General features: G+C 39.9%; 2 protein-coding genes across 7 annotated transcripts in view; one reads left to right on the top strand and one right to left on the bottom strand.

Annotated features, from left to right (window-relative positions):
* The window catches only part of NF1 (neurofibromin 1), a 220,448-nt gene that overhangs the window by 37,819 nt on the left and 169,943 nt on the right, over nt 1–12,686 (bottom strand). For all 6 annotated transcript variants that reach the window (XR_008425115.2, XM_053910986.2, XM_053910985.2 and 3 more), the window contains 3 exons: nt 4,427–4,859; nt 3,480–3,820; nt 972–1,174 (listed from right to left, as the gene is read on the bottom strand). Coding sequence is in view for 5 of the 6 variants with exons in the window: in XM_053910986.2 (XP_053766961.1) it covers nt 972–1,174; nt 3,480–3,820; nt 4,427–4,859 (977 nt within the window). In the remaining variant the exon portion in view is untranslated. The remainder of the gene's footprint in view (nt 1–971; nt 1,175–3,479; nt 3,821–4,426; nt 4,860–12,686) is intronic.
* EVI2A (ecotropic viral integration site 2A) lies at nt 7,641–11,845 on the top strand. The gene is made up of 2 exons (XM_024564789.4): nt 7,641–7,802; nt 10,511–11,845. The coding sequence occupies exon 2, from the start codon at nt 10,535–10,537 to the stop codon at nt 11,231–11,233; it is 699 nt and encodes a 232-aa protein (XP_024420557.2). The 5' UTR covers nt 7,641–7,802; nt 10,511–10,534; the 3' UTR covers nt 11,234–11,845.

Raw genomic sequence — 12,686 nt, 5'->3', positions numbered from 1 at the left:
TCCTTTCAATTTTTTCTTAGCTATTCTTGTTCTTTCAAGGAAAATTTGTCATCATTTAAAATTCTACCTCATTCTTAATCCTTAAATCTCATAGAATTCTGACTGGATTGCATTGAATTCATAATAATCTCGGAAGAATTATTCATTCAGGAGCACAGCATTCCTGCTCACTCAAATCTCTTTGTATATTATTTCTCAATAAAGCTTTATACTTTTGTTTTGTCAGTCTTACACTATTTTTTTAGGGTTCTATTCCTACATTCATTATTATGTAAAATATATAATGACCTGATCTTGATGAATTGTCAAAGCTTTCAATTATCCAATACAGAAAAACCAAGTAAAATCCAGAAAAACAGGTTTATGTGCTATGGAGAGAGGCAGGGAAGGCTGCGTCAGGGAACAAACTGAGAGGAGGGCAACATTTGTGCCCCCACAGGGTACGAGGACGGACAGAAGCAGAGGGTGCATGTTAAGGTCACGAGACTGACTAAACAGGGCCCAGTCAGGAGGTGACTCTGGACCCCGTGTTCTGTGCCACTGCGTTCTCCGGGAACTGTCCAGGAACAATACAATCACAGTTCCAAGCCAATCTGAAGAGAGGAGAAAGCACTTCCCTAAAATCAAGGAGACAATGTGGATACTTTACTGATTCAGAATAATCTGCTAAGAAGAGAAATGCTGAAGCTAATTATCCTGAAACATGGTGGGAAAAATACTTTGTGAGTGGTCAGTCCAGAGATATGTAAGGTATCAAAATCTTGCCATCTTGCTTTTATTGCCAGAATTTTAGATTTCTCAATGTGGTTTGCCAGAGCTCCTTCAGTTACACAGTACCATAGACGAAAAATTAGAAGAGGTAAAGTAAAAATATAAACAATTAGAGATGTCACTGGTAAATTCTGAAAGGGTTTTCTTTGAAATTTCTTAGAGTCATTGTTAACATATTAAAGAAAATTATCATTACTTACTAGATTTGCTAAATCCAGAAATACACTCTTCCAAAAATTCTAAGGTGAGGTGTGGCTCATTGGCGGCCAGTGTCTTACTGATGGAGACAATAAAGAGGGTGTTGTTGGCAGGGATACATAAACCTGAAGTCTCTAGTAACTGGCCCTCGATTTTTAAATTAAAGGTACAAGTTAAGGCACACAGAAGATTATAGGCAGCTGACCTAGGAAAAAACACAAATGAAGTTGTTTTAAAACTTATTTTTTCTTATAATTCAAAAATATTTTATAACACACAACTTATGACTCTACTACAAAGCACAATCAACTATTTTTAAATTTTATGATTAGTTAGAGTTGTTACGATTCTATGGTAAAACCAATGCACCCCTTGATTACTTAAGGATTTTTTAAAGGGAGGGTCGTGACATAGTCAGAAGAGCACTTTGAGGCTCCTAAGACAAGTGAGGAGAAGGCCCTCCTAAGAGACACTTCACAGGACATGAAATATGAGCGGCCTGTGGCCTAAGGTGGAGCAACAGAAAGAAAGAGTAAAGGCGTATTACATATTCAATGAGGCTGAAACTCAACCGGTCATTCCTCCACCCGCTAGGCCCAATTATAATGGGGATCCTAAGAAATGAGATGGCCTTTCATCCAACTAAAATGTTAAAATCTTTAATCAGCATCTACTAAATTTCTTCCTGGGTGCCCTACAAATTATACTACAAACTGGTGGTCAAAAAAATTGTAAACATAATTAAGCTCCTTTCTTTTCTTTCCATGAACTTCTCCCATATAACAACTTAAAACAAAACAAAAAACAAAAAAACCTAATATACACATATTCAGATTCCATTAGAACCAAAAATTCCCTTACAAATGTCTGAAAAATATATTTAAACAATTTGAAGACAGCTTAAAAACTCACATTCCATTTTTAAATTTTGAATTTTCTCCCTCATGCAACAAAAGAAACGGCCTGCTCAGTAAACTTCAGGCTCTCCTTACCCCTGAACTTTCATCATGCAAATGTATTTATGCGAGAGACACACAGAGAGGCAAGTCTGGCAAAAAGCTCTCCTCACGCATGACACGCTTCAGCAAAAAGCAGAGCTGTCAGCTTGCTTTATTTCACAAGAAGAGAAGTTTATCAGGCTAATAATTTTCAGAAGATTGTTAGCATTCTTTGACGAGTAACTTTGAATTATAAATTAAGGGCATGCATATAGCTCCATTTTCCTAAGATGAGGATATTAAGATTGTCATTTCTAAGTTCATGTACCTCTTACTAACTCCCAGCAATTCTGAGTTAGGCTATTTTGAGACTGACTTTGACTCAGACTCTGTGTCTTTCAACAGCTATAAAGAACTGGGGTCCCTCAACTTGGGGGTAGGTGTCAGATTCCTCTGATATAATAAAAGTAAATAATACACAAAACTTTGTGTATAATTTCTGAGAGTTCACGGACCCCATGAGACCCATCCAGGTAAAGAAATTTTGATTTTTTTTTTTTCCCTTTTAAATAAAGGAGATCTGTAACCCTAAAAGGCCCACTTGTAAAACCTGGACTATATTATATCCTAGGGAAGACTTTTCTGAAGCTGAGAATTTATATCTGTAAAAATCTTAACAGTCTCAAGGTACCTGGGAGGGGGGAAAAAATGATTCTAACATGAAATGGAGAAGGGCAAAGGGGGGAAAGAGTACAAAGACAAATGGGGGTGGGGGTAGAGAATTTGGGGAGAAATAGTATTTCCTAAGCAAAAACTATGTGCTATGTGCTATCTATACTACAACACATACTATTTATTAAACATTTATAAGTATATGAGGATGGCACCGTCCCCTTTACTTTAAAGGTGAGGAAACCTGAGCTGGGAGAACTTCAGGACTTTACCTAAAGTCAAACATAACAGACCTAGATTTAACCCAGATCTCCTGGCTCCACAGACCACACTCGCCCTTTCCTGATTTCTGCTCAGATTGTTAGGCCTAAACAGAACTGATGATCTCTGCTCAGATGACAGCCATATTTATCTTAGGGTTTTTTCCCAGAATTTTGTTAGTCACATAGATGGGAAGTATGCAGTAATGTTATTGAACACTAAGCCTTCCTCTGTAAAACAATGATAACCTAATTTAACTGTGAGGAAGCTTAATAGTGATATACTCTTGAACATGGGAAAACTTAATTAGAGGACTCAGAGGAGGGGAAACGTAATTTAAGAGGAGACTTTAAAAAAAAGTATTTTGGAAAAAAACTCAAAAACTGCCATGTTGTCTATTTCAGATGAAAGTTTCCTGGACAAAGAATATACATGGGTTTAGTGTGACTCACCCTACCCTGAATTCTAGTCCATGTGAGTACCCCACAACCTGATGAGGTCACGCTGGTTAACCAACATAACATACCTTCCAATTTACAGCATTAGAGCAGACAGGCTGCTTTAAAAGCTTATTAAGTGGTCTCATTTTAAAAGCCACAAAGCCTGAATAAAGTTGAAGTGAATTTTTTTAAAACGTACCGTAAACTCGGGTCCGAACTGCCTAAGTTCAGTAATGCGATATTGAGCAGGGTCCCAGGGACATCTTTGGGCCGAATCTTGGTGTGCTGGGGGATGGAGTCGGGCTGCGACAGCTCCCAGCGCGTCCGGATGTGGATGATGGACTGCACGATGGCATCGCACTCCTGGTGCATGAAGGTGAGTGGTGTGCCCTGGTTGGCGATGGTTAGGGTGAACTGGTTCTCATCCACCAGGCAGATTTCTTCAATTTCCGAAGCATAGTAGATATCATTTAGAAAGACTGACTGCCCCAGGACTTTCGTTCGCTCTGCTGAGGTTACTTGGACAGCAGTAGAACCAACCTGGAAGGTGATTGTGAGAGGGTGGAATGAAGAAGAATGAAAGTCCATTATGTTGAATTGTAAGAGGTGCCAAAACTAACTGACCAACCGACCAACCGAAATACTATGTTTGCCATTTACGGAAGAGTTATTACCATTATATATTCAAATGGGTTCAATAATTATTGTGATTAATGCTCTCAAAAGAGACTGAAAACATCAGAAAAAAAATTAATTTTGTATTTAAAAAAGGTCAAGAATCCCATAGACAAATACCAATTTTATCCTGAAGGCACACGTTCCTCACTCTGCAAAAAGCACGTAAAAACCAGAATTCTCACTAGGTAATTTCCATTTTCTGCACACCCCTGCCATTTGACTGCTAGGTAGCGAACTGCCCTCTCCACACCACTCTTCTGCCTCCAACCCAAGCTAGAATGTAATTACGTGATTTAATTATATTCACGTCTCATATCCTCCACAGGGCCTCCATGAGGATAGAAAGCTTAATTTTTCTCCCTCTGGGCTTACTTTACATTTGATACACTATCACAGGAACACTGAGGAAGGCTGGTATACAGTCTGGTCAGTTAAGGAAGGCAAAGCCTACCACAGAGTAAAACTTACTTTAATAGAAACCTTGGTGTCTTTGTGAGCTAGCCTGAGGGCATTGTGGAACACCTTCAGGTCCTCTTCTAAAGCCAAGGTGGCAGCGGGGAGTTTCTGTTGTTCGTGTTCTATGTGCTCAGCCAGTTTTCCAGGGCAGTCTATGAAAATGAGCCTTTTGCTGCCTTTGAGGCCAGTCAGCAGCCGCTCGTGATACTTGGTATACTCCCTGACCCAGGAGTTACAGTTATAGATGTAAACTGCAGAGACATTGTCATAAGCAAAGCCAGGAAAAACAACAAACCACTTAGAGAGGAAGTCCGTTTTAAAGCGATTGCTAGGCCCAGTATGGGTAAGGTCCACTACGATTTCATATGGCTTTGCATAATATGGCTTTAAAGTCAGCAAGACGTGATATATTAGCAAGTCACCGTTGATTTGACCAGTTTTGAACCTAAGGAAGATGACAAAAAAAAAAGGGAGTTTGTTAACAGAGTTCTGAATAGATATATAGATGCTACTAACCTATTTTATTACTTTATTTTCTGATTAGTTTTCCAGAGAAAACTAACAATAACACAAAACAATTATACAAAATCTGGATCCTTTTTTTGTAATCAGTTGTTCTTTAGACATTGAGAAGTAAGGCTGAAGTAAAACAGAGGAGATGAATCTTCAATTCAAAAACTTTAAGCAATGACAATAAGAACAAACTTGTCCATCACAGCCAATCAAGGAAGACGGCAGTGGACATTGGCTAGTGGCCTCCAGGTCCACCAGACTTCCCAGGTGAACTGTTTGGGTGGGAATGGCCTACCTGGAGCTGAATGGCTTTAGTGAATCCATTTATTCTATCTTGACCAGAGACAATGGCTCAGTAATGATCACACGACTCAAATTAGGACAACCGGAGCCAAAGAGGCCCCGTGCAGAGACAGCAGTGTGAACTGCTGGGAACTGAGACTCGTTCTTCCCTGATGTTCATAAACTAGGGAGCATGGGGCCATGGGAGTTGTTAGCTCTTACCCTGAGACATGATGGGAAGTGTGCCTAAAAACCGAAGGTACTGAGAGGAGAAATAAAGGAACTAGGACCCTGGCCATTTCATCTGAGTCCTAGATAAAGCCTCTCCTGGGATCAAATTTATCCCCGGACTATTCAGGTGTATGAGCCAATCAGTTCCATTTTCTGATTAAGCCAGCCATATTAGGTAATATGTTGTTTATACTAAAAATACCGCAAAGCAATGTGAGCAGCCGGGTACGGACCCACAGAAAGCCCTGAAAAAGACATAGCACTGGAATTTCAGTCCAACAACCTACGTGAACGCCGGCCCGATGTTCTTTAGTTGATCACTGTGGTAGTACCGCTGCAGCCTAGGCTGAGTTTTTAGTATTCTTGGGAGGAAATGAGATAAAAATACGAGTGAAATGATTTTAAAATAAAAGGAAACTATTTCAAGATCCAAGATATGAGGCGGATACAATCACTTATCAACGGGACTGCAGAGGGGAAACTGCCCCGGGAAGGTCAGGAGAGGGAGGCAGCGACCCAAACCAGCCGTCGGCGAGCGCTGCGCAGAGGGCACGCAGCTGAAGTGGACTGGAGGGATTTCGAACTGGACTAGAGGAGGGACTGGCAGGCCTCAGGAGAGAGGAAAAGAGGGAAAGAAATAGGTAATTAGGTGTGTTGAGGCAACAGTGAGCTAGTTTAGTGAGAACAGAGGATTCACAGAGAAGTTTTAACAGATAGAGCTGGAAAAATACACAATAGCTAAATTATGAAGGGACCAGAACTGTGTAACTAAGGGGCTCAGGACCCCTCCGAGCACGCTCTGAGCAGCACCAGCATGAGAACGGGCGCGGTGCTCGACAAAACTGCAGCTCCCGGCCCAGCCCAGACCTACCAGTGCGTATAAATCTGCACAGTGGGACCCAGCAATTTTTACTGTTTTTAAACAACCTTCTAATCTATTTACATGCGTGAACATTTCTGAATCGCTGCTGTAAGTGTCAAGGAGTTGGTATTAAGGAGTTACTCAACTATTTTTTAAAAGAAAGGGGTGATATGATCACAGGAAGTAATATATTCAAGCTACACAAAGCCGTCATGACCAGTAAAAAGACACCGCAGTAGTTTAGGTATGGCCCCCCGAGGATCTAACATACAGTCACGCGCCACTTAAAGATGTGGGGCTATGTTCTGAGAAACGCACTGTTAGGTGGTCTCATCTCTGTGCAAACACTGGCATGCACTCTCACAAACCTAGATGGAGGGGCCCAACACTGTAACTGTATAAGCTTTTATGTGACAAGCAGTGCCCTAAGTTTGTTTGCTAGCATCACCACAAACACGTGAGTAATGTGTTGTGCTATTATGTTACCATGGCTACCAGGCGACAGAAATTTCTCAGCTCCATTATATAATCTTACGAGACCACCATCGCATATGCAGTCTGTCCTGTGGCACGAGACTGTACTAAGAAACTGAGCCAAGGATATAAAGAAAGGATCAGCATTATCTTAGGTCTGATCAGAGCTACAAGAAGGAACTTGAATCAAAAGGACTTGCCGTATACCAAGCATCAGAGATTACACAGAATGTTATCATGAACGAAAAGAAAGAGATCATGAGGGACGGCCCCTTGTGAGAGAAAAATGAGATCCATTTTAGCTACACACGATTTAGATACACTATTTAGACGAAAGGACGTTCAAGGGGTGGAGGCGGGAAGGGAGAGACAGGGAGGGAGAGGGAAAGGACCCACTAAACCACACGAAAGCATTTTATGTCCTATATAATCTAAATTTACTGTGTACTTTCTCAAATCACTGCAGTCCCACGGTTTGCGATGTGGGTTTATATTTCTATTATTTGACCAATACCCCAGAGGTCTCCAAACTCATGTTATCAATCAGTCCGTGGCATCCAAATAAAATTTTTAGAGGTGATTTTAATGCTGCAGGGAAAATGCCATTTCATCTTCTTTTGAATGACACTAATATATTATTCAAAAGCTACACCAGGCATATATAATTAGTTTAAGGTCAAAAGACACCGAGCAGAAAACCCTCCCTGCTCTGGAGGCGGGGACTTGCTCCACAAAGCCTCCTGTCACGCCAACGGCCAGCCAGGCAAGTTGGAGACTCTGTCCACAGCCCCCCCCCCTCCCCGTGACATGTGCTTCAGTTGCAGCAAAAAGGAAATGTGTCATCTGTGGTTTGGTTTGAAAAGTGGAGAGCTAGCTGCACATGTCCTTTTTTACTGCAGATTTGCTTTAGCGTTCGTATTTCCCCCAGGCTGCCCTGCTTTAAGTTACTTGGAAGCTGTGCCTCAAGACAAGAAGTGGCGTATTAAAATAAGGTGATAATCAGATTTTGACCAACCATTTTGTAAGGTAGGTAACATATGTGGCTTTCTTATGCCTTTTCCCTTGTAACTTTGGGCAGATCAGTGCTTGAGGAAGTTCTACAAATAGTGCCTAAGAATCTTACTAACAAAGTAGAATCATGAGTAATCGAAATGCATGCTGTTTTTTCTTGTCCTATTAGGTAAAACTTAAGTTAGAAATGGTAAAGATTTACCATCAACAAAGAGTTTTAAACTGGGACTAGGACGGATCTGAGTTTAAACTGTACAGCAAATTGGAAAGTTCGGTTATGCATTAAAAAGTTTAAAAAATAAACTTATCATTACTAATGCTTAGGCATTATATATTGTATTAAAAATGACCAGAGAGTTAAAAAAAAAAAACAAAAAAAACTTTTGATAACATAACCTAGCCTCCGTGGCACACATCAGGGCTATAGAGACAGCCCTCGATTCCCATTTGCTGCCAGTTGTTTATCTGGGGACGACAGCGCCTCTGGCAGAGAACAATCAACAGCGGGCCCATTATCTGCCCGGGTAGGGGTAGGGACTGTTAAAATGCGTAAGGCCACTATGACGCACACTACTCTGTTAATGAACTAATGTGACAAGAATAACCCACTTTAAATTATTTTAGCATCTATGCACAAGGCCAGTCTGGTATAAAAGGATAGAAACTACTTGCTAACCCAATTTAAAGTATTTCTCTTTGTGAAAAAATCATAAAGTAGCCAAAGATTTATGTCACTCAACTTAACAATTGAGGCTAAACACTATTATATAGAAGTCAATGCACCGTATCTTTCACTATCAAAGGTCATAATCCAAAAAGTAATCTTAATCTAGAACACACACTGAAGGTTTCTCCCCCTCTACTACTAACAGGATATTATTTCAGAGATTAATTCCCAGTAGCACCACTTATTATATGTCACTCTTTATAAACTATTTCTTATAAAACCTTGAAACTCATAAAAGTATGACTAGAAACAGCATCTGCGTTGCTTGGGAGTGGGTCGGAAAAGATGAATCTCAGGTACCTCCTAGACCTACAGAATCAAAGCCTGCATTTAAAAAAGGAGAACAATTTAGTTTTTTCTTCTAGTTCCCTCAAATAAATGCTAACAATAAAGCAGTCTTATAAAAGTAGCTCCAACAAACTGAAGTATTATTATAAAAGAGACAGCTCAATAATAGCGACAAATCTTTCTGGCTTACCAGTACCTGAGCAGATATGCCAGTTCTATTTCAATCTCCAATCCTACGGTGAATAATGAGAATTAGGAACAGACCTGTCCCCTTTTGTACTGGCTTCCAGGGAGCTCAGAGCCAAAACTGCAATGCGATTTTTTCATTGGAATGTTGAGATACTCACCATCTGCCTTGACCTCCCACTTCAGTCTAAAGCTCCACGATCCTGACGCTCAATTTCTTCCTATTTTATTGTTTTATTTACTTATTCTTTTAATTTTTCCCATCACCATTTATTCCCCATACCCTCTTCCACCTCCACCCAACCCCCTCAACCCCTCAATCACCACACTGTTGTCCATGTTCACGTGTTTTTTCTCGGTTTCTTTTCCTGCTCCCCACCCCGCCCCCAGCTGTCAGCCTGCCCTCTACCTATCAGTCTGTCTCTATTTTGTTTGTATAATTTATTATTTTTAATTCTATCAAAATATTCATAGAGCCCTGGCCCAGTGACTCAGTTGGTTGGAGCATCGTCCCATACACCAAAAGGCTGCGGGTGTGATTCCCAGTCAGGGTGCATACAAGAGGCAACCAATTGATATTTCTCTCTCTCCCCCCTCCCTTTCTTCCTCCTTCCCCTTCCTCTCTTCTCCAAAATCAACAAACATATCCTTGGGTGAGGATTAAAAATATATATTCATTGGGAAAAAAAGCTTAGCATAAATGATATAAAAAAGTCAGTAACTTCTGTTGAACTTTTAAGATTATTCCAAAGAATTCTGCCTCTTTTTCTTTGTAATGCCAGATTTTTGCTTGATAAAACTGGCATGCCTTTGCTTTCAGAAAGCCAGTGTAAGCCAGGGGATACACAGGTAAAAAGAGAGAACCAACATCATAAAATTGCTTCCACAAGTAATGGGGATATATTTCTAGGTATCAGCTTCATTCTAAACTTCAAGATAAATATCCAAAAAGGAAAAAAAAACCCACCTTGAATTCCTATTTGAAGTTCATTTTCTTTTGTTGCTACCATACTTCCCCTTTTCTGACCAGAAAAAAAAAGCTACTTCCATTTTATTTTCATACATGAAGCAAAATGCTCAAGGCCACATTCTTCCTTTACTACAGAGACTGATGACACATCTATTAGAAGGTGGGGAGTTTCTGTAAAAAAGATCTTTAAATGGGCAGGGGAGGGAATCAAAAAAGTAAAAGCAGAAGTACCTGACTCAAAACTGAAGCCCAGCATGCTTAAGAAGGAGAAAACTATATAAAGCCATGGTATTCTGTCTACAATAATTAATAGTTATCTGTAATGCTAATGCTAATGCCTAGCATTGAAAAGAATAACAAAATTAAACTGTTTCTTTATATGTAGCCGAAGAGAAAAAAACCAGCTGAGAAGGAATTCAAACAGGACTGCAAATGTCAGGCATGAGCCTGCAGCTTACTTATAACACAGCAGCTGCCTGTCTTTTATCTACAAGCACCCAAGCCCGAAACCGTTATTCCTTCACAAATTAACAAATTGTGTTTCTTTCCCAGCAGGCTCCCCGTACACTCACGGCCATGAAGCACATACGACATTGCCTGCGTCTGGCCTTTCTGATGACAGCAGTTTTTTCTTCGTCTGCTGGAGCAAAGGCAAACTACACCCGTCTGTGGGCTAACAACACTACTGTCTGGGATCCAGATATTCAAAGTAAGACAGGCAGAAACCAAAATCAAAACAGTAACACAAACGCAACAACTCCTAAAGTAGATAAAAAAAGTAATTCTACAAACACGCCTGAAAGAGCAACGTCCTCTCACACCGCATCTGTAACTCGTATATCTGAACTGGAGTTTCATACACCTTCTGCCCCGAGGAACAGCTCTCCAACGACACAGAACATCGAAAACACAAGCAAAAGTCACAGTGAAATTTTCAGAAAAGATGTCTGTGAGGAAAACAACAACAAAATGGCTATGTTAGTTTGCTTAATTATAATTGCAGTGCTTTTTCTTATCTGTACCCTTCTATTTCTATCAACGGTGATTCTGGCAAATAAAGTCTCATCTCTCAGACGATCAAAACAAGTAAGCAAACGTCAGCCTAGAAGCAATGGCGATTTTCTGGCAAGCAGTGGTCTATGGCCTGCTGACTCAGACACTTGGAAAAGAGCGAAACAGCTCACCGGGCCCAACCTGATGATGCAATCTGCTGGGGCGCTCACGGCACCAAGGGAAAAAACAGATGAAGAAGGAACTGAAAAACTCACTAACTAACAGGTGCTTTTGTGAAGAAAACGCAAAGTAACAATGAGAAACTTTATGGGGTAGAAACAAAGTCAGTTTGCTATTTAATGCCAACACATCGGTCTGATGATGTAAAATTTGACATCGCAGGCCTTGCGATTTAGACTTAAGCAGGTGGAAACGGGAGAAGTGTGCCTGCTTACTTCATTACTTAAGTTGTGCACTTCTGTTCTGACACTGAATATTTTAAAAAGCAAATAATAAAACAACCAAAAATTTAGGCACGTTTTTAAAAATAAGTTGAAGGAACTGACTAACAGAGGTAGAAAGGGACAATTAAATATTTCTTGTCCGACTATAGTAGTTAGATGATCTTTGTCTGAATATAAGTGAACTTTGAAGAGTTTCGTATGTCCTTAGAGGCAAGTAAATGCTTTAACATCTAACAGAAGTCAAATTCCTAATGCACAGAGTTGGACTATACAGTTCAATGGTACCTTCTTTGCTGAATGTGACAAGATCCATACCAGCTCTTGTATCAACACAGCTAAGTTTATGCTAGATGTCTTCATCTTTACATATGGCACACACATGAAAGTGTTTTTCTACTATAAATATTTCACTAAAACTTTTAATTTTGTATAATAAATTAAGACTTGTTAGAATAAAACTGACTGTGTATATTTGCGCTCACTTTACTGTCTGAGGGAACGCAGGCAAAGATCAGTAAGAGGCAGAACACAACTGAAACAGAAGAGATTTACAGCCGCAACGGAAGGCTGAGCGCCAATGTAAAACACCTCACTGTTTAAGTGTAACATCCCTCTATCCTATCAACATTTCTCTTTGGATAATTATAGCAAACCTCCAGAAGCTGATGAATTTGTCAACTTCACGGATGCTAAATGGCCTAATACATGACCAATTTCATTTTTTTTACCATCAGTGGGATATGAGCAAAGGAAAGGTGTGTGTGTGTTTGTTCTAATATGGAAAATAGGATACTTCAGGTAAATGTTTAACCTTTTAAAAAACTGCCTTCAAGTAAAATAATGACTTACTTAAAATAAGTCAAGACTTCTATCTTCAATTAAATACAGGGTCTGGCAGAAGTTAACGCTGCTTGAGTGCAGTTGGTAGGGTAATATTATGCACGTAATAATTTATAGTTTTAATTTGAACACTTCACCTAAAATGTCATATGGCATGCTTGAGTGTGATATTGTTGTGTTACAGAATTACATGCTTATGGTTTTGTAAAAAAAGGGGGCGTTATTTGTGCTGGACCCTATATATTACAAAAGTTGGTCTGAGAGACTTTCCCACTATTTACTGAAACTGACACAGGGCATCCTAATTAAACACCAGGCCACATTTTTAAAAATCACATTCCTTATTGGGCATTTATTTTGGACAATATGCTAGCCATTTAAGAAAAGATTTCATATATTTTTTCCAAGTATGACCACACTCTTACTCTCCC

The sequence above is a fragment of the Desmodus rotundus genome, chromosome 9 (genome assembly GCF_022682495.2).
Source record: "Desmodus rotundus isolate HL8 chromosome 9, HLdesRot8A.1, whole genome shotgun sequence".
Lineage (NCBI taxonomy): Eukaryota > Metazoa > Chordata > Mammalia > Chiroptera > Phyllostomidae > Desmodus > Desmodus rotundus.
The sequence above is the reverse complement of the archived record's forward strand: the minus strand, read 5'-3'. Positions and strand labels throughout refer to the sequence as shown.